This window comes from Vipera ursinii, assembly GCF_947247035.1.
Source record: "Vipera ursinii genome assembly, chromosome: 1".
NCBI lineage: Eukaryota > Metazoa > Chordata > Lepidosauria > Squamata > Viperidae > Vipera > Vipera ursinii.
Window position 1 is genome coordinate 13,216,928 of NC_139512.1, and position 18,883 is coordinate 13,235,810.

Here is an 18,883-nt window from a genome sequence, read left to right on the forward strand (position 1 = left end):
GGATGTCGAATTGGAAGACTTCCTCCCCCAGAGCAGCTGCAGTCACGAGGGCGGTCTTGACGCTCTCTGCCCGGACAGTTGGAGAGTATGTCTCGCCATAGTCTTCCATATAGCGTTGGGCGAATCCCTGAGCTACCAAACGGGCCTTATACAGGTAGAGGCCATTGGCAAGTGGTTTTGCCTTGTAAACCCACCTTGTGCCAATGACTTTCCTTTCCTTTGGAGGTTGCTGGGGGGTGAAGACCTTGAGTTGTTTTAAGCTCTGCATTTCCTTCTCCATCGCGAGCTGCCATTTCTCCTGTTCTTCGATGGGCAGCTCCTGGATGTCAGAGAAGGATTTTGGGGTGACCACAACGCTGTTAACAGACGCGATGTGCCCAATGTCAATTCTCTTTGGCGGGATGCCTTTGTTGGACCGCTTTGACCTCCTTACCTTCTGCCATTCACCGCCTTTTCCTTCCGCGGGTTTCTGAGGCGTTGTTGGGGAACTGGACGGTTCATCCTCCCCATCTGAACCAGGTGGGATGACATCTTCGTCTTGTTCCACACTTTCGTCGGTGGCAGGGTATGTGGAAGTCTCAGGTGATGTCGTAGTCGGTGTGCCCTTGCTGGGACAGTTGATATATGGGCTCAGATCATTGGAGTGTATCTGGGCCCAATTGGAGTCCTCTTCGAAGGAGGCAGATTGGGAAGTCACAATCCTGCCCCCTTCTCCCAGGAAACGGTAGGCCTTGGAGCCAGGAGCGTAGCCCAAGAACCTCAGTCTCTGGGAGACAGATCTCCCCTTCTTCCGCAGCTGCTTGGGGATGTGAACCCATGCATAGGACCCAAAAACACGTAAATGTCCAAGATTTGGTTTCCTACCATGAACTAGGAAATATGGGGTCTGGTTCACAACACTGCTCCAAGTGCGGTTTAAGGTATAATTGGCATATTTTACCGCTTCTGCCCAGTATGATTCTGCGACCCCTGCGTCTGCAATCAGACTACGCATCATAGTTTGTAGGACTCCATTTCTTTTCTCTGCCACACCATTCTGAGCGGGGGTGAAAGGCGCGGTAAGAAAATGGCGGATGCCCTTACGCTTTACCCAGTCCTGGAATTTTCGGGACATGAACTCAGCCCCGCGGTCGCTCTGCAGTTGTGCAATCTTGGTTTTATACTGGGTCTCTACAAGGTTGTAGAGTGATTTTATGGCGTCAAGGGCTCCAGATTTTTCTGTGAGGATATACACATGGCCGTACCGTGAAAAATCATCAACTGCAGTGAGAAAATACTGACTTTTCCCTAGAGATGGTGTGAAAGGCCCGACCAAATCAACATGAACTAGTTGATATGGGAATTGGGTCTTACGCAGTGATGTTTTTGGGATAGGCGCAGCTTTCCTCTTTGACTTCTTACAGATTGCACAGTCCAGGAATACCTCACAATCTTTGAGCTGGACTCCCTCAGCAAACTCTCCCATCTTTTTAACTACAGGGAAGCTTGCATGACCTAATCTTCGGTGCAATATATGGGCACACTTATCGTGGAGTGGCTTCCCGACTGACACCCTCTTGGCTTTGGTAGCCTTGAGCGGTGCTTCAGGTGACAGCTGAGGTTGGGATTTCTTATCCACACTGCCTTGCTGTGGGGGCTTGGATGCAACCGCTTCACCCTTGCGGTCGTTAAGCAGCCTTGGGGTTGTCTGTGAGGCCCCTTCTAAGGGGGAGAAATATGGCAAATCATCTATGATGGCTATATTTCCAATGACCCTCTGGTCCCGGGTGACATGACCTCCCCCTTTGCGAAATAAAACTTCCACCCCGTCATCGTCACATAACTTGATAATGCTCAACAGGTTGTTGGCAATAGAGGGCGCGTGTAAGACACCTTCAACTTTTCCAAGCCCGGGTAGAGAAACCGTGCCCTCCCCAATAACCAAAGCTTTATCACCGTTGGCCACCTTGACAGATGATTTCATTTTCTTTACTCTTTTAAAACCTTGACTCATATTGGTAATGTGAGAAGAAGCTCCAGAGTCCAGCAACCATAAGTCAGTGGAGCTATCAGCTCTTGTGGTGGGGGCACAGGTAGATACAAGATTGTTAGTACTTTTGGCCCCGCCACGGCCCCTTCCTTGTCCCTTGCCCCTACCTTGATTGGTACCACGCTTGGGGCCTTGTTGAAAATGGGGGCAGTCCTTCTTGAGGTGCCCCTCAGAGCCACAGGTGAAACACTTGAGTAGAGCATTAACCCGCTCTGAGTTGCGGTGTCGTGTGTTGGCTGGCTGGCTGGTGACTCTGTTGTATTCTCCTGTATGTCTACGTCTGCTATCTTCGTCAATGAGTCTGCCCTCGAGGTAGGACAGAGGCATGGGTCCATCCCTGCCCCCTTCCAGGGAAATAATAAAATTGTTCCAACTTTTGTCCAGGGAAGCCACAATAACTGCGACCAAGTTCTCTTCAGGTATTCGGTAATTTTTGGACATTAGTTGCGCCCTGAGGGATTTTAATTTTCCAAGATGTTCTGCCATGCTGGCCCCAAACCTGAGTCTTGTGTTGTAAAACTCAGTTGTGAGTCTGGTGAGAGAACCCATGCTCTTGCTGTTGAATAAATTGTATAATAGGCGCAAGGCTGCGCAAGCTGTGAGTCCATCTGGAATGCTAGGGAACATATTATCATCGATGGACTCCATCAGAGTGGAAAAAGTCTGTCTATGAAGCCACTCTTCTCGTGAGCTCCACGGGAAAGGTGGTGGGTTCAGGGCCATTTCAAGAATCCCATCCTTCAATAGACATACCTGCAAATTTCTATTCCAACTGTGATAGTTCTCACCCCCAATTTTCAATTTTTCAAAGTTGGGATTCAACGGGGTGGCAATTAGAAACGTATTATCCCATTCTTGGAGCATTTGGGAGGTTGACATTGAAAAAAATGGTAAAGGTACCCCTCTAGTGGGCGTTGGTGGTATATTTCTCTGATTTTCAGATGGCCCCCCTTCTGGGTTAAAAAGCCCGTACTGGGCATGTCCGGAAAACATGTGATCAGGGGGTGGGCGGAGCCCAAGATTGCCGGCCGGCACTTGGTTTTTAAAATGCTCTGGAAATCCTTCCTGGAGCCTCCCCGGCCCTGGATTGCCTTGAGAAGCCCATCGCTGTTCCTGAAGACCTTGGGGATGGCTAAAGCCGATGCTGGAGGAGGGGGCCAACCCCCCCCCGAAGGCCAAGTAAGGAGAGCGCCTGGGCGGGGGCGAAGGGAAGGCTGGGGGCCCCGGAGAGAGGGTCAGGGGCCTTGGGGGGTAATGAGCAGTCTTATAGCCATCATAGCTCACGAGGGTTTCTGCTGGAGAGAGCCCAGGAGTTTGCATGTTGCTATGGCAGGATGCCAGGGGTTGCTGGGCCTCCAGACTTAGTTGAGGCCTTTCTTTGTTAGAAAATGTGGGCGCACAGGGGGCTGCCATCTTGCTTCCTGTGCCGGGCCATGCGGTCTCCCTGGGCGCAGCCATCTTGTTTCCTGTTGCCCCAGGAAGCTGGAGGTCACAGTTAGGCAGGGGATTTCGCGCCGAAAGCCCTGGGGTCCCGGGGTTACTCAGGGTGGCAGGCGCCATATTGAGGGGCCTCGTGATGGCTGAGGGGGGGCTTACCCGGCATTCACAGTCCTTCTGCACTGATGTCCTCCGTGGAGAGGCTTGTGGGGTCTCCTGCACTTCAAGGAGTTTTAGAAGCAGTTCCTTGCATTCTGGTGTAGACATTTGATCCACGCGTTGCTTGCGTTGGGCCCGGAGCGCTTCTGCTGCATCTTGACAGTCTTGGGCGGACTGTAAAACTTCCAAGCTTCCCTCTGTGGCGTGCAGAAGGAGGCCATCTGTGCTCTCACCTGGAGCGGGGCTTGCTTCAGGGGCTAGAGCTGTAAATCTTGATTGAAGACTCCTGGTCACAATCTGCGATTTCCGGCCATCCATTTCAGTTTCAAATCTAGGCATTAGCTGCAGGCTTTGGAAGCGTTCCCTTTAACCATCCTCTCTGCTACCAACTTGTGAAGCAGCTTTCACAAGAGATCGATGGAACGTTAAGGTGCTTCCAAGCGAAATAGGCAGAATGCATAGATGCAGTCATTATGAAGCTTTATTCATCGACAGGTTATATAAAAAGAGCTATATGGCATGGAAGCATCCATGCTTGTAAGATAGAAGATAGATAGAAAGAGAAGCAGAGCTAGAACAAAAGAAGCAGCCCCTGGGCAGAGGTATTTATGGGGGGTCTCGGCCCCTCCCTAGCCATAAAACTCTCTCGCCAATGGGACTGCTGCAGGGGAGCAAAGAAGCCTCTTTGCTCCATCTGATGACCTATTTGGGGAACTGCCATGGCTGGCACAAAACATGTAACATTCCTTCCTTCCTTCCTTCCTTCCTTCCTTCCTTCCTTCCTTCCTTCCTTCCTTCCTTCCTTCCTTCCTTCCTTCCCTCCCTCCCTCCCTCCCTCCCTTTTCCCCAGAAGACCACCCTGCGCAGTCCCCTAGCCATGATTCCTTGTTTGCTTGTTCTTGCCATTTCTCTTTCTTCCCAAATGGGCACCTCTGTATGACACATTCTTGTTTGGGGTCCGACATTTCTATTTCTCAGTTCAAGACTCTTAAGGACTAGAAATTTGGAAGAAGGGGAATCAAACCGGTGTTTCCTTTTGCAGACCGGATCCGGCCATCTTGGCAGAGATTCCCAGCCTCCCTTTTGCGACCAGTTTTTGCCAAACATTCAGCTTGTGCTAGGAGACCCCAAAAGTCTGCACTTACCTTGTATCTTTCTCCAAACCGCAGGTATGTCTGCTTCTCTTTCTCTCTCTCTCTCTCTCTCTGCAATGCTGTGTCCAGCAGGAACAGTCTGATATTCCTTCGCGAGGAGGAAGTTTCCGTCCTCAAAATCTTATCAAAAACATTAGTAACAATTCCCTAGCCCACATTGCATCATGGTGAGAAAGAAACTTGGCTGAATGTTCGTGTAAAGCTCAACCTCCATTCAAAGGTTAGACAAATGTTGACGTTCACGTTATCTGAAGTGCTTTCCCCAAAAGAACATTTCTTTGTTCTTTGAGGAGGAGAGACGATTTCCTCATCTTTCTTGGAAAACTGCCTTAAACGAACTCTGAAACCCCCCCGAAAAAAGCGGAGGCCGCAGCTTGCTTCCACTTCCACCTAACCCTGAGAAAAAGCACACCATGCAAAAATGGGTTTCATTTTTCTTTTGTCCAAAAAGGATGAATGGATGGGTTCCTTGAATAACTGCACAGGGTAGACCTCGTTTTATGGTGAGTGCAGAGTCACGGCAGAGGGTGAGATGGTTAGACGGTGTCATTGACCGAATGAATGTGAATTTTGGCAGGTATCAGGAGAGAGCGAAGGACAGAGGGGTGCCTGGCGTGCTGGGATCCATGAGGTCGTAAAGATTCGGACGTGACCTAGTGACCAAAGAACAAAGAGTTTTATATATTTGCAGAGGACCTCCGGTGCTAAATAAGCTTTGTCAGGTAGGCCTCAACTTACGACACTTGATTTAGTGATCATTCAAAGTTACAACGTTCACCGTAAACAAGTGACTTATAACCGTTCTTCACACGTACGACCTTTGCAGAATCCCCACAGTCATGTGATTAAAATTCAGATGCTCGGCAACAGATTCATATTTATGATGGTTGCAGTGTCCTGGAGTCAGGCGATTGTGTTTTACAACCTTCTAACAAGCAAAGCCAATGAGGAAGCCAGATTCGCTTAACCACCATTCTACTAATGTAATGACTGCAGTGATTCGCTTAATAAATGTGGCAAGAAAGGTTGTAAAGTGGGATGAAACTCACTTAACAAATATCTCACTTAGTGACATAAATGGTTCACCAGTTGCGACCCTACCTGGACCGAGATGTCCTACGCACAGTCACTCATGCGCTTGTGACCTCCCATTTAGACTACTGCAATGCTCTCTACATGGGGCTGCCGTTGAGGACCACTCAGAGGCTTCAACTGGTGCAGAATGCGGCTGCGCAAGTTGTGATGGGGGTTTCCCGATACTCCCCTGTAACACCTCTTCTCCGCGAGCTGCATTGGCTTCCGGTTGCCCTCCGGGTGAGATTCAAGGTGCTGGTGATGACCTATAAAGCCCTGAATGGCTTGGGTCCGGGTTATTTGAGGGAACACCTGCTGCCGGCATCAAGTTCCCTTCGTCCATTGCGCTCACACAGGGAGGGTCTTCTCAGGGTGCCGCCGGTAAACGATTGCCGGCGGATAACACCCAGGGAGAGGGCCCACCGGGACCTGAACACCTGGCTCTTTTTCTCCGGCCCAGGCTGAGAATTTTTAACGGGTTTTTATTTTTAGGGATAATTTAATCTTTTTAATTGCTTTTTAACTTTTGTATTTTGTATTGGTTTGATTTTAAAATACCCTGTAAACTGCCCTGAGTCCTTCGGGAAAGGGCGGTATATAAATCTAATAAAATAAATAATTAAATAATTAAATAAATAAATAAACAAATAAATAAATAAATAAATGTTGGGCTCAATTGTGGTCATAAGTCGAGGACTACCTGCATTTGATTGTTAATGGGCTTAACAGCTTCAGCTGGGATGATGCATTGTAGACAGGGTGACCGTCCTGGTGTTACTTGACCAGAGTTGTGTTCTATAAAATCTCACTTCTGTGGGATCCTGTCTCCTTTCGGGAAGCGTGGAGATCTTGTACATTGGGCAGAAGACAACCAGATTCATTTACAATACCTCTTCCTTCCCCTGTCCTTACCACTTTATACAGAGGGATGATCAAGAGCATTCTGTTGTATTGCAGTACTGCCTGGTTTGGAAGCATCCCTGCTTCAGACAGGAAGGCGGTGCAGAGAGTGGTGAGGATGGCAGAAAAGATCATTGGCAGTTCCCTCCTTCACATCCAGGACGTGGCACATAAGCGTTGCCTGGGACACTACACACCCTCTTCACAACCTGTTTTCCTTGTTCCCTTCTAGGAGGAGGGGGCTCCGTGGTATCCAAAGCAGAACATCCAGATTCAGCCAAAGTTTTGTTCCATACGGCATCAACCTTGTGAACTCTCAAGCTTTCTCTTTCCGCTATGTATTCAACATGGACAGTGAATAATATTTATATGTATTTATATGTAAGGGTGTAGAAATACAGGTCATATATAGCATGTTTATATGTGTGTGTACACTTTTGAGAGCAGGCAACAGAAATTTATTTTTAATGTGTGCTTGTGTGTCCACGGTAAAAAATTACAATAAAGGTTATCTTATTTACAAAAGTGTTAGCGAGGCACTTAATGGAGAGTACGATGGGGAGGCTCAAGCAAGTGTTTGGCCCAACAGAAAACTTCCTTCACTACCGGTACCTGTGCTGAAACAGGCAGAGACCAGGCCGGCAGCCTCCAGACAAATGGTTTGGTGGTGTCTGGGTGAAATTGCCCAGATGAGATCTATCAACCAGATTAGACTTGGAATCCCTACGTGGTCGCCAAATTGTTAGAAGAACATTCTGGCTCAATCCAAGCAGAGTTTCAAACAGCACAGAACAACTGCTTGAAGTAGAAGTAGAGTTTATTGAACAGCAGATGAGAGAAGCACATTGGCTCAGTGGCTTAATGATCGTGGAGATGGTCTCTGGAAAGTGGTTTGAGCCCTAAAATTGCATGGGCTTCCGTATTTGCCTTAGCTTCAGCCCACAAAACCATGCTCTATGAGAGTAGATAAAGAAGTACAGTTCAACTGGAGAGGTAAGTTGGTGCTCTGTGTAGGCAGTCAGAATTCTGGGAGTTGGTCTACTCAACTGGAAATGGTCCCAAAGTGGAAATGCTGCTGTTCAGGTAACAGGTGGTGAAAAGATCTACCTTGGAAGTTTAGCAGGGACAAATTTGGTATCTATGAAGTGAAGTTGCACGTTTACCCTTGAAATGCTTGGGGGAAGCACAGACAAATTCCTCCTTGGAATATAAATGGATGTTGCGCTCGTTGAGCCAGGTTAGGAGATTATCCAGGCGGCAGTCACACGCCCAAGGGTTTCCTGAAAGATCAAGACTGAGATTGGTAGACGGCTTGTAGACTGGATCATACATTGTGCTGAGCTCATTGTCAGAGAGGTCCAGCAGCACCAGTTGGTCCAATGGGCGAAAGACCCACATTGTGACGTGGGTCAGGCTGCTGTTCTTCAGGGATAGCACAGTCAGCTTGGGATGCGAATGGAAGGTCTTCTCGACAATACATTGGATTGGGTTGCTTTCCAGAACTAACTTCTCCAAATTGTCTAAGCCACTGAACATCTCTGGAGCGAGGCGATGGAGAAGGTTGAATGAGAGATCCAGAGACGTCAACTCCTTCAGCTTATCAAAACAAGAAATTGGGATCTCCTTCACCTGATTGTGGTCAAGGCCTAGGATCCTGAGTTCTTTCAGGGTTTCGAACCAGGATGGGCGCAGTTCAGCCAGCTGATTTTCACTGAGGGATAAATGAGTTAGGCTACTTGCATTCATGAAGATCTCTGGAGGTAGATCTTCTAGATCATTTCTGGAGAGATCCAAGGTGTGCAGTTCTGGGAGGTTACGGAAGAGGCCACTTGGAAGAGTCTTTAACCTGTTGTTGGACAGATGAAGTTCCCGGAGGTTTGGAAGACCTTGGAGGGCCTCCACGCCAAGGCTGGAGACTTGGGTGAACTCAACGGAGATCATCTTGGCACGTACGGGGAAGCCGGTGGGAAATTCACGTAGAGATGGAGAGTTGCAGACAAACTCGGTGACGGTTTCTGGAGCAGGGGTGGGTGGGCAGTAAAGAACCTGCTGGGTGTAGCTGTTGAGGGACATCACAAGGCAGGCAATCAGAAGGGATGGAGCTGAAGACCTCATCCTGGGGAGAAGCAGGGAGAGAAAGAGAGAGAGGCATCGCCTTAAGCTTCACCTTCACACAGGCCACAGCCAAGACCCGTCTCCCCACCACCACCTTTTCTGCCTTCCATTTCCAGATGCAGAAGTGACTCTTCCTTCTGTTCAGCTCCACCCTCCTCAACCTATTGCTCAATCCAGTTAAGAGCTCTCCTTAAATATCTGCTGCCCTTCCCGGCTGGGTTATTTCCAAATTTATAAGGGGCTCAGAATAGAAGAAGGTCAGGCTGGGCTGAGGCTGGGGACTGAAAGAGTTATCTGACTCTTTTCCTTCCCTTTCTCCTTCCTTCCGTTCTTCTCTTTTCCCTCCCTCACTCCTTCCCTCCCTCCCTTCCTCCCTTCCTTCCTGCCTCTGAACCTCCCTCCCTCCTCTTCTCTTCCCTTCCCTTGACCTCCCTCTATACCTTCCTCCCTTGCTTCCCTTCTTCCCTTCTTGTCTCCCTTTTTCATTCTTTCCTCTCTTTCTCCTCTTTCCCTCCTTCTCTCCACTCTCATCTCCACCCTTCCACTCTTTGCCTTCCTTCCGTCCTTCCCTCCCTTTTTCATTCTTTCCTTTCCTCTCTTTCGGCTTGCTCCCTACTTCTCTCCACTCTCATCTCCATCCTTCCACTCTTCCTTCCTTCCTTCCTTCCTTCCTTCCTTCCTTCCTTCCTTCCCTCCCTCCCTCCCTCCTTCCTTCCTTCCCTCCCTCCCTCCCTCCCTTCCTTCCTTCCTTCCTTCCTTCCTTCCTTCCTTCCTTCCTTCCTTCCTTCCCTCTCTCCCTCCCTCCCTTTTCCCCAGAAGACCACCCTGCGTGGTCCCCTAGCCATGATTCCTTGTTTGCTTGTTCTTGCCATTTCTCTTTCTTCCCAAATGGGCACCTCTGTATGACACATTCTCGTTTGGCGTCCGACATTTCTATTTCTCAGTTCAAGACTCTTAAGGACTAGAAATTTGGAAGAAGGGGAATCAAACCGGTGTTTCCTTTTGCAGACTGGATCCGGCCATCTTGGCAGAAATTCCCAGCCTCCCTTTTGCCACCAATTTTTGCCAAACATTCAGCTTGTGCAAGGAGACCCCAAAAGTCTGCACTTACTTTGTATCTTTCTCCAAACTGCATGTCTGCCAACCTCTCTCTCTCTGCAATGCTGTGTCCAGCAGGAACTGTCTGATATTCCTTCGCGAGGAGGAAGTTTCCTTCCTCAAAATCTTATCAAAAACATTAGTAACAATTCCCCAGCCCACATTGCATCATGGTGAAAAAAAAACTTGGCTGAATTTCCGTGCAAAGCTCAACCTCCATTCAAAGGTTGGACAAATGTTGACATTCACGTTACCTGAATTTCCCCAAAAGAACATTTCTTTGTTTTTTGAGAAGGAGAAACGATTTCTTCATTCTGTTGGAAAACTGCCTGAAACGAACTCTGAAAAAAAACAACGCAAAAACCCCCCTATGCCCCAGCTTGCTCCCATTTCCACCCTGAAAAAAAGCACGTCATGGAAGCCAGATTCGCTTAACCACCATTCTACTAACGTAATGACTGCAGTGATTCGCTTAGTAACTGTGGCAAGAAAGGTCGTAAAGTGGGGCAAAACAAATGTCTCACTTAGTGACATAAGTGTTGGACTCAGTTGTGGTCATAAGTCGAGGGCTACCTGCATTTGATTTTGGATGGGTTTAACTGCTTCAGCTGTATTGTGGACAGGGTGACGGTCCTGGTGTTACTTGACCAGAGTTGTGTTCTGTAAAACCTCACTTCTGTGGCATCCCGTCGCCTTTCGGGAAGCATGGAGATCTTGTACATTGGGTGGAAGAGAGCCAGATTCATTTACAATATCTTTTCTTTCCGCTGTCCTTACCACTTTCTATAGAGGGATTAATCAAGAGCATTCTGTTGTATTGCAGTACTGTCTAGTTTGGAAGCATCCCTGCTTCGGACAGGAAGACGGTGCAGAGAGTGGTGAGGACGGTAGAAAAGCTTATTGGTAGTTCACTTCCTTCTATCCAGGACATGGCATATAAGTGTAGCCGGGCTGGCTGAAAGGCTTTGCAGGAGCCTGGCTGGGGAGAGGGAATCTTGGACAGCTGCTGCCGGTTTTGGGTGCAGCAGGCGTGGATCAGACGGAAAGAAAGAAAAAGGTGGAAAGAAAGGGGGTGGGGGAGGTTGTTGTTGCTGTTTGTCAGAGAGAGACCAGGTGAAGTCGAAGAGGGGTTGGAGGTTTTAAGCTGAACCCTTTCTGTGAAGGAGTGGGGAAGAGGAGAGCGAGAGAGAGCGAGAATGTAGAATTTTACTGCTCTCTTTTGCAGGGGGGATATCCCAAGCGGAGGCAAGGGAGAGAGTGAGGAGAGAGAAAGTTGCTGGGGTTGCTAAATTCAGATTTTAACAATAAGGGACAGGGGTGAGGGGTTTTTGACACCGACGAGACCTGAGGCTGCAAGGAACAAGAGAAGAGAAGGAGAGGCTGGTCGTTGCTGCTTTGGAGACTAGCGGCCATCCGAACTTTGACTATTGCTGCTTGTGCAAGTTTTAGACATTCTGGGGAGTTGCCCAGAGGGACGAGCTGTTACTGCTGAACACTGACTACCTTTGTTTGTGTTCCTATCGCTGCCTGGAGCCGGGGTTTTCCCTCCACCCCACTGGTTTCCAAACGGTCACTGGGAAATCATTGACTATTGGTGCTATGATTGCCTGGGGCTGTTAAACACCACCACATATTGACAATTGGGGCTAGGGGCTGGCAACCTTTGTTCCAGAAAGCCCCCTTTTGATGACAAGAGCCTGCCACCTCCTCACTTCTGTGAGCTGCTGTTAGAAGACACACTTTACTAATACCTAGAGCAGGGGTAGGCAACTTTGGCTCTTTTATGACTTGTGGACTTCAACTCCCAAGGTTCCTGAGCCAGCCATGCTGAGGGGAAAGGGAGAGGTTTCCAAGCTGAGTCATGCTGGCTCAGGAATTCTGGGAGTTGAAGTCCACGAGTCATAAAAGAGCCCAGGTTGCCTACCCCTGGCCTAGAGAGTGCAGATGCTGAGAATAATAATAATAATAATAATAATAATAATAATAATAATAATAATAATAATAATAATAATAATAATAATAATAATAAGTTGGAAGGGACCTTGGAGGTCATCTAGTCCAACCCCCTGCTAAGGCAGGAAACCCTATACCATTCCAGACAAATGGCTGTCCAGTCTCTTCTTAAAAACTTCCAGTGTTGGAGCATTCACAGCTTCTGGAGGCAGGTAGTTCCACTGGTTAATTGTTCTGACTGTCAGGAAATTCCTCCTTAGTTCTTGGTTGCTTCTCTCCTTGATTAGTTTCCATCCGTTGCTTCTTGTCCTGCTTTCAGGTGCTTTGGAGAATAGCTTGACTGCCTCTTCTTTGGGGCAGCCCCTGAGATACTGGAACACTGCTATCGTGTCACCCCTCGTCCTTCTCTTCGTTAAACTACACATACCCAATTCCAGCAACCGTTCCCTATATGTTTTAGCCTCCAGTCCCCCCATCATCTTTGTTGCTCTTCTCTGTACCCTTTCTAGAGTCTCGACATCTTTTTTACATCGTGGTGACCAAAACTGGATGCAGGATTCCAGGTGTGGCCTTACCAAAGCATTGTAAAGTGGTATTAGTACTTCACGTGATCTTGATTCTATCCCTCTGTTAATGCAGCCTAGCACTGTGTTGGCTTTTTTGGCAGCTGCAGCACACGGCTGGCTCATGTTTAAGGGATTGTCCACTAGGACTCCGAGATCCCGCTCACAGTTGCTACTATTGAGCAAGGTACCACCTATACTATACCTATGCATTTGATTTTTCCTGCCTAAATGTAGAACCTTACTTTTTTCACAATTGAATTTCATTTTGTTAGATAGTGCCCAGTGTTCGAGTCTATCCAGATCCTCCTGTATCTTACGCCTATCTTCTGGAGCATTGGCTATTTCTGCCAACTTGGTGTCGTCTGCAAATTTGATGAGTTCCCCATCTATCCCCTCGTCCAAATCATTGACAAAGATGTTGAAGAGCACTGGGCCCAGAACAGAGCCCTGGAGCACCCCACTACACACTTCCCTCCATGTAGATGCAGTTCCATTGAGGACCACACGCTGAGTACGGCCTGTCAGCCAGCTACGAATCCATCTGGTGGTGATGCTATCTAACCCACATTTTTCTATTTTTCTTGACGGAGGGGAGTGGGGCTGGGAGGGCCTGGGCTTTGGCGGCCTCTGAGGGGGTAACACTACATAGGCATTGTTCGAGCAGAGTCTGCAAGGTTGTCTGGGATGCTACACAACATCTTCACGACCTGTTTTCCTTGTTACCTTCTTGGATGGCAGCTTTGTGGCATCCGAAGCAGAACATCCAGATTCAGCCAAAGTTTTGTTCCATACAGTATTAACCTTGTGAACTCTCAAGCTTCCTCTTTCCGATATGTATTCAAGATGGACAGTAATTAATATTTACATGTATTTATATGTAAGGGTGTAGAAATATACATGTCATATATAGCATGTTTACATGTGTGTTATGTATGTCTATGGGTAGATATGTAATTTCATTTGAGAGCAGGCAACAGAATTTTATTTTTAATGTGTGCCAGTGTGCCCACAGTAGAAAATTACAATAAAGGTTATCTTATTTACAAAAGTGTTAGCGAGGCACTTAATGGAGAGTACGATGGGGAGGCTCAAGCAAGTGTTTGGCCCAACAGAAAACTTCCTTCACTACCGGTACCTGTGCTGAAACAGGCAGAGACCAGGCCGGCACCCTCCAGACAAATGGTTTGGTGGTGTCTGGGTGAAATTGCCCAGATGAGATCTATCAACCAGATTAGACTTGGAATCCCTACGCGGTCGCCAAATTGTTAGAAGAACATTCTGGCTCATTCCGAGCAGTGTTTCAAATAGCACAAGACAACTGCTTGAAGTAGAAGTAGGGTTTATTCAACAGCAGAAGAGAGAAGCACAGTGGCTCAGTGGCTTAATGATCGTGGAGATGGTCTCTGCTCAAGTGGTTTGAGCCCTAGAATTGCATGGGCTCCTGTATTTGCCTTAGCTTCAGCCCACAAAACCATGCTCTATGAGAGTAGATAAAGAGGTGCACTTCAATGGGGGATGCTAGTTGGTGCTCTGTGTAGGCAGTCAGAATTCTGGGAGTTGGTCTATTCAACTGGAAATGGTCCCAAAGCGAAAATGCTGCTGTACAGGTAACAGGTGGGGAAAAGATCTACCTTGGAAGTTTAGCAGGGACAAATTTGGGATCTACGAAGTGAAGTTGCAAGTTCACCCTTGAAATGCTTGGGGGAAGCACAGACAAATTCCTCCTTGGAATATAAATGGATTTTGTGCTTGTTGAGCCAGGTTAGGAGATTATCCAGGCGGCAGTCACACGCCCAAGGGTTTCCTGAAAGATCGAGACTGAGATTGGCAGACGGCTCATGGACCGGAGGATCCAGTGTGGTGAACTCATTGTCAGAGAGGTCCAGCAGCACCACTTGGTCCAATGTCTGAAAGACCCCCATTATGACGTGGGTCAGGCTGCTGTTCTTCAGGGACAGCACAGTCAGCTTGGGATGCCAATGGAAGGTCCTCCCAACAATACATTGAATTGGGTTACTTTCCAGAACTAACTTCTCCAAATTGTCTAAGCCACTGAACATCTCTGGAGCGAGGCGATGGAGAAGGTTGAATGAGAGATCCAGAGACGTCAACTCCTTCAGCTTATCAAAACAAGAAATTGGGATCTCCTTCACCTGATTGTGGTCAAGGCCTAGGATCCTGAGTTCTTTCAGGGTTTCGAACCAGGATGGGTGCAGTTCAGCCAACTGATTTTCACTGAGGGATAAATGAGTTAGGCTACTTGCATTTGTGAAGATCTCTGGAGGTAGATCTTCTAGATCATTTCTGGAGAGATCCAAGGTGTGCAGTTCTGGGAGGTTACGGAAGAGGCCACTTGGAAGAGTCTTTAACCTGTTGTTGGACAGATGAAGTTCCCGGAGGTTTGGAAGACCTTGGAGGGCCTCCACGCCAAGGCTGGAGACTTGGGTGAACTCAACGGAGATCATCTTGGCACGTACGGGGAAGCCGGTGGGAAATTCACGTAGAGATGGAGAGTTGCAGACAAACTCGGTGACAGTTTCTGGAGCAGGGGTGGGTGGGCAGTAAAGAACCTGTTGGGTGTAACTGTTGAGGGACATCACAAGGCAGGCAATCAGAAGAGATGGAGCTGAAGACTTCATCCTGGGGAGAAGCAGGGAGAGAAAGGTAAGTGGGCAAACATATTGATCTATTTAATGCTACGTCCATTTGGGGATTGAAGACAGATTTTATAGTCCTTGCTTAACAACTGGCTACTTAGTGAACATTCAGAATTACGACAGAACACTCCAAAAGTTACTTACAACATGACTTCAAAGTTATGACAGCCACACATGATTGCATTTAGAATACATAGAAAAATACATAGCGTAATCGAGTTGGAAGGGACCAGTCCTGGGTTGTATAAACAGAGGCACAGAATCAAGATCATGCGAAGTATTAGTACCACATTTTATAAAACCCTAATAAGACCTCACCTGGAATACTGCAAACAATTTTGGTCCCCATACTACCAAAAAGTTGTTGAGACCTTGGTAAGAGTTCAGAGAAGAGCAACTAAGATGATCCAAGGTATGGAGACTAAAACATACATACATAAGAACAGCTGAAGGACTTGGGTTTGGCTAGTCTAAAGAAAAGAAGAAATAGGGGAGACATGATAGCCGTGTTCCGGTATTTCAGAGACTGCCACAAAGAAGAGGAGGGCAAATTATTCTCCAAAGCGCCCGAAGGCAGGACAAGAAGCAACAGATGGGAACTCATCAAGGAGAGAAGCAACCTAGAACTAAGGAGAAACTTCCTGATAGTGAGAACAATTAATCAGTGGAACTCCTTGCCTCCAGAAATCATGGGCGCTCCATCCCTGGAGTTTTTTAAGAAGAGGCTGGACAGCCACTTGTCTGAGATGGTATAGGTTCTCCTGCTTGAGCAGGGGGCTGGACTAGAAGACCTCCAAGGTCCCTTCCAGCTCTATTCTATTTTAATAGGTGATCTTGATTCTACTGTATGCCTCTGTTTATACAAACAAGGATTGTATTAGCTTTTTTGGTTGCTGCCGCACACGGCTGGCTCATGTCTGAAATGGTATAGGGTTTCCTGCCTGAGCAGGGGGTTGGACTAGATGACCTCCAAGGTCCCTTCCAACTACTTCTTCTTCTTCTTCTTCTTCTTCTTCTTCTTCTTCTTCTTCTTCTTCTTCTTCTTCTTCTTCTTCTTCTTCTTCTTCTTCTTCTTCTTATTATTATTATTATTATTATTATTATTATTATTATTATGCGATCGTCCACTTTCTTTTCCACTAGGCTAGACATACACAATTCCTGCAACCGTTCTTCACAGGTTTTAGCCTCCAATCCCCTAATCATCCTTGTTGCTCTTTTGAGCTGCTGGAAACCGGCTCACCTTTAAGTCTCTTTGCAGCATCCTTCAAATCCCAGAATTCCCCAGGCAGCAAGCTGGGAGTTTGTCTACACATCTTAAAGCCTGTTCGGCTGGGAGAATTCTGGGAGTTGGAAGTCCACAAAGCATGCTGGCTGGGGGGAATTTCTTTCCACGGTCTGGATTGTCTGCTCCTGCTCCCGAGATTGTCTTTGCTGTTTTAGCAGCTGCACGGCCCTACTGGCTTGTGTTTAACTTGTGGACAAAAAAGGATCGTTTTTTCCTGGCCTGGGCTGTGAATAGGCAGGTTTGAGTGACAGAGCAGGAAATGCCTCACCCCGGACATGAGTTGGGTAAGAGAACTCTGAGTGCAAAGCAGGAATTGGGGTGGAGAAAGTATCAGAAGGGACGCTCTGTACTTCTCTGGACAGTAAAGGGAGGCAGGGAGGGATGCACGTTCAGACATGCATGTTTCTCTTATTGTAATTGTATTGTGATGTGCTCGTTCTTGCTTTCCTGGTCTGGACTGCCCTGGAGACTTTGATACCTGCCAGTGCCCAGCATGATCTGCAAACTTGATAAGGGGTAGATACTGTAATAGGAGGAGGCCAGACTAAGTTTGTGGCTGGGGAAGTGTGACCCAATTCCTTTCTTTGCTTTTCTCCTTCATTTCTTTCTTTCTTTCTTTCTTTCTTTCTTTCTTTCTTTCTTTCTTTCTTTCTTTCTTTCTTTCTTTCTTTTTTCTTTCTTTCTTTCTTTTTCTTTCTTTCTTTCTTTCTTTCTCTTTCTCTTTCTTTCTTTCTTTCTTTCTTTCTTTCTTTCTTTCTTTCTTTCTTTCTTTCTTTCTCTCTCTCTCTCTCTCTCTCTCTCTCTCTCTCTCTTCTTTCTTTCTTTCATCTTTTCTCTCTCTTTCTCTCTTCTCCCTCTTTCTCTTTTCTTTCTTCCTTCCTTCCTTTCTTTTTCCTTCCTTCCTTCTTTCTCTTTCCTTTTCTCTCCCGGTTTCTTTCTGGTTTTTTCCTTCTTCCTCCCTCTTTCACTCTTCTCTCTCCTCTACTTCCTTCCTTCCTTCCTCCCTTCCTCCCCTTTTCTCTCTCTCTTCTCCCTCCCTCTTTCTTTTCTTCCTTCCTTCCTTTCTTTTTCCTATCTTCCTTTTCTTTCCTTTTCTCTCCGCTTTGTTTTCATTCCTTTCTTCCTCCCTTTCTTTCTTCTCTCTCTCTCCCTCCCTCCCTTCCTTCCTCCTTCCTTCCTTCCTTCTCTTTCTTTCTTTCTTTCTTTCTTTCTTTCTTTCTTTCTTTCTTTCTTTCTTTCTTTCTTTCTTTCTTCTTTCCTTCCTTCCTTTCTTCCTTCCCTCCCTCCCTCCTTCCCTCTTTCTTTCTTCTTTCTTTCTTTCTTTCTTTCTCTTTCTTTCTTTCTTTCTTCTTTCTTTCTTCTTTCCTTCCTTCCTTCCTTCCTTCCCTCCCTCCCTCCCTCCCTCTTTCTTTCTTTCTTCTTCTTTCTTTCTTTCTTTCTTTCTTTCTTTCTTTCTTTCTTTCTTCTTTCTTTCCTTCCTTCCTTCCTTCCTTCCTTCCTTCCTTCCTTCCTTCCTTCCTTCCTTCCCTCCCTCCCTCCCTCCCTCCCTCCCTCCCTCCCTCTTTCTTTCTTTCTTTCTTTCTTTCTTTCTTTCTTCCTTCCTTCCTTCCTTCCTTCCTTCCTTCCTTCCTTTCTTCCTTCCTTCCCTCCCTCCCTCCCTCTTTCTTCTTTCTTTCTTTCTTTCTTTCTTTCTTTCTTTCTTTCTTTCTTTCTTTCTTCTTTCTTTCCTTCTTTCCTTCCTTCCTTCCTTCCTTCCTTCCCTCCTCCCTCCCTCCCTCTTCTTCTTTCTTTCTTTCTTTCTTTCTTCTTTCTTTCTTTCTTTCTTTCTTTCTTTCTTTCTTTCTTTCTTCCTTCCTTCCTTCCTTCCTTCCTTCCTTCCTTCCTTCCTTCCTTCCTTTCCTTTTCTCTCTCCCACTTTATCTCTGTCTTCTTTCCCTTCTCCCCCTCCCTCCCTCCCTTAGGGAATCTTAAGGACTAGAAATTTTGCAGAAGCAGACTCAAAGCTGCCTTTTGCAGACAGGGTTCAGTCCCCGGGCTACGATTCCCACCCTCCCCTTTGCCGTTTTCCCTTTCTTTCCAAATGCACCGACACTCAGGTTGTGCAAAAAAGCAAAAAAAAAAAAAAGTTAAAAACCCAAACCCCTAACTGCTCCGCGTCCTCTGCACTTCCTTACCTGCCGCTCTCTCCGAAGAAGCTCGCCTCTGCCAGCCTCTCTTCCTAGAGCAGGAAGTCTCTCATATACGCCTGGAGGAGGAAGAAGGTCCTGTGCTCAAAAACCTTCCCGGAAACCATGCTAAAAATTCCCCGGCCTTGGATTCGTCATGTTGAGAAACAAACCTGGCTAAACTTCAAGTTCTGTGTGGAGCTCAGCCCCGGTTTAAAGGCCACCCTGATGCTGACAACCTGTCTCCCTCAAATGCCTCTCCCAAAAAGAAAAAAAAAAGAACATTTG

At 47.1% G+C, this 18,883-nt stretch overlaps 2 protein-coding genes across 3 annotated transcripts; both read right to left on the reverse strand.

The window, feature by feature from the left end:
- Positions 1–7,574: 7,574 nt before the first annotated feature.
- On the reverse strand, positions 7,575–10,019 carry LOC310638217 (phospholipase A2 inhibitor-like). The gene is made up of 2 exons (XM_083359071.1): positions 9,980–10,019; positions 7,575–8,869 (listed from the first exon to the last, which is right to left on the reverse strand). Exon 2 carries the CDS (start codon positions 8,866–8,868, stop codon positions 7,870–7,872), a length of 999 nt encoding a protein of 332 aa, XP_083215197.1. The 5' UTR covers position 8,869; positions 9,980–10,019; the 3' UTR covers positions 7,575–7,869.
- Positions 10,020–13,699: 3,680 nt separating this feature from the next.
- Positions 13,700–18,659, reverse strand: LOC310641430 (phospholipase A2 inhibitor-like). Of its 2 annotated transcripts, none has more exons than XM_083364478.1 (2): positions 18,605–18,659; positions 13,700–15,125 (listed from the first exon to the last, which is right to left on the reverse strand). In XM_083364478.1, the coding sequence occupies exon 2, from the start codon at positions 15,122–15,124 to the stop codon at positions 14,126–14,128; it is 999 nt and encodes a 332-aa protein (XP_083220604.1). In that variant the 5' UTR covers position 15,125; positions 18,605–18,659; the 3' UTR covers positions 13,700–14,125. The 2 variants fall into 2 exon arrangements, with proteins under 2 accessions (XP_083220604.1, XP_083220605.1); XM_083364479.1 differs by lacking the exon at positions 18,605–18,659 and adding an exon at positions 16,386–17,256.
- Positions 18,660–18,883: the final 224 nt, after the last annotated feature.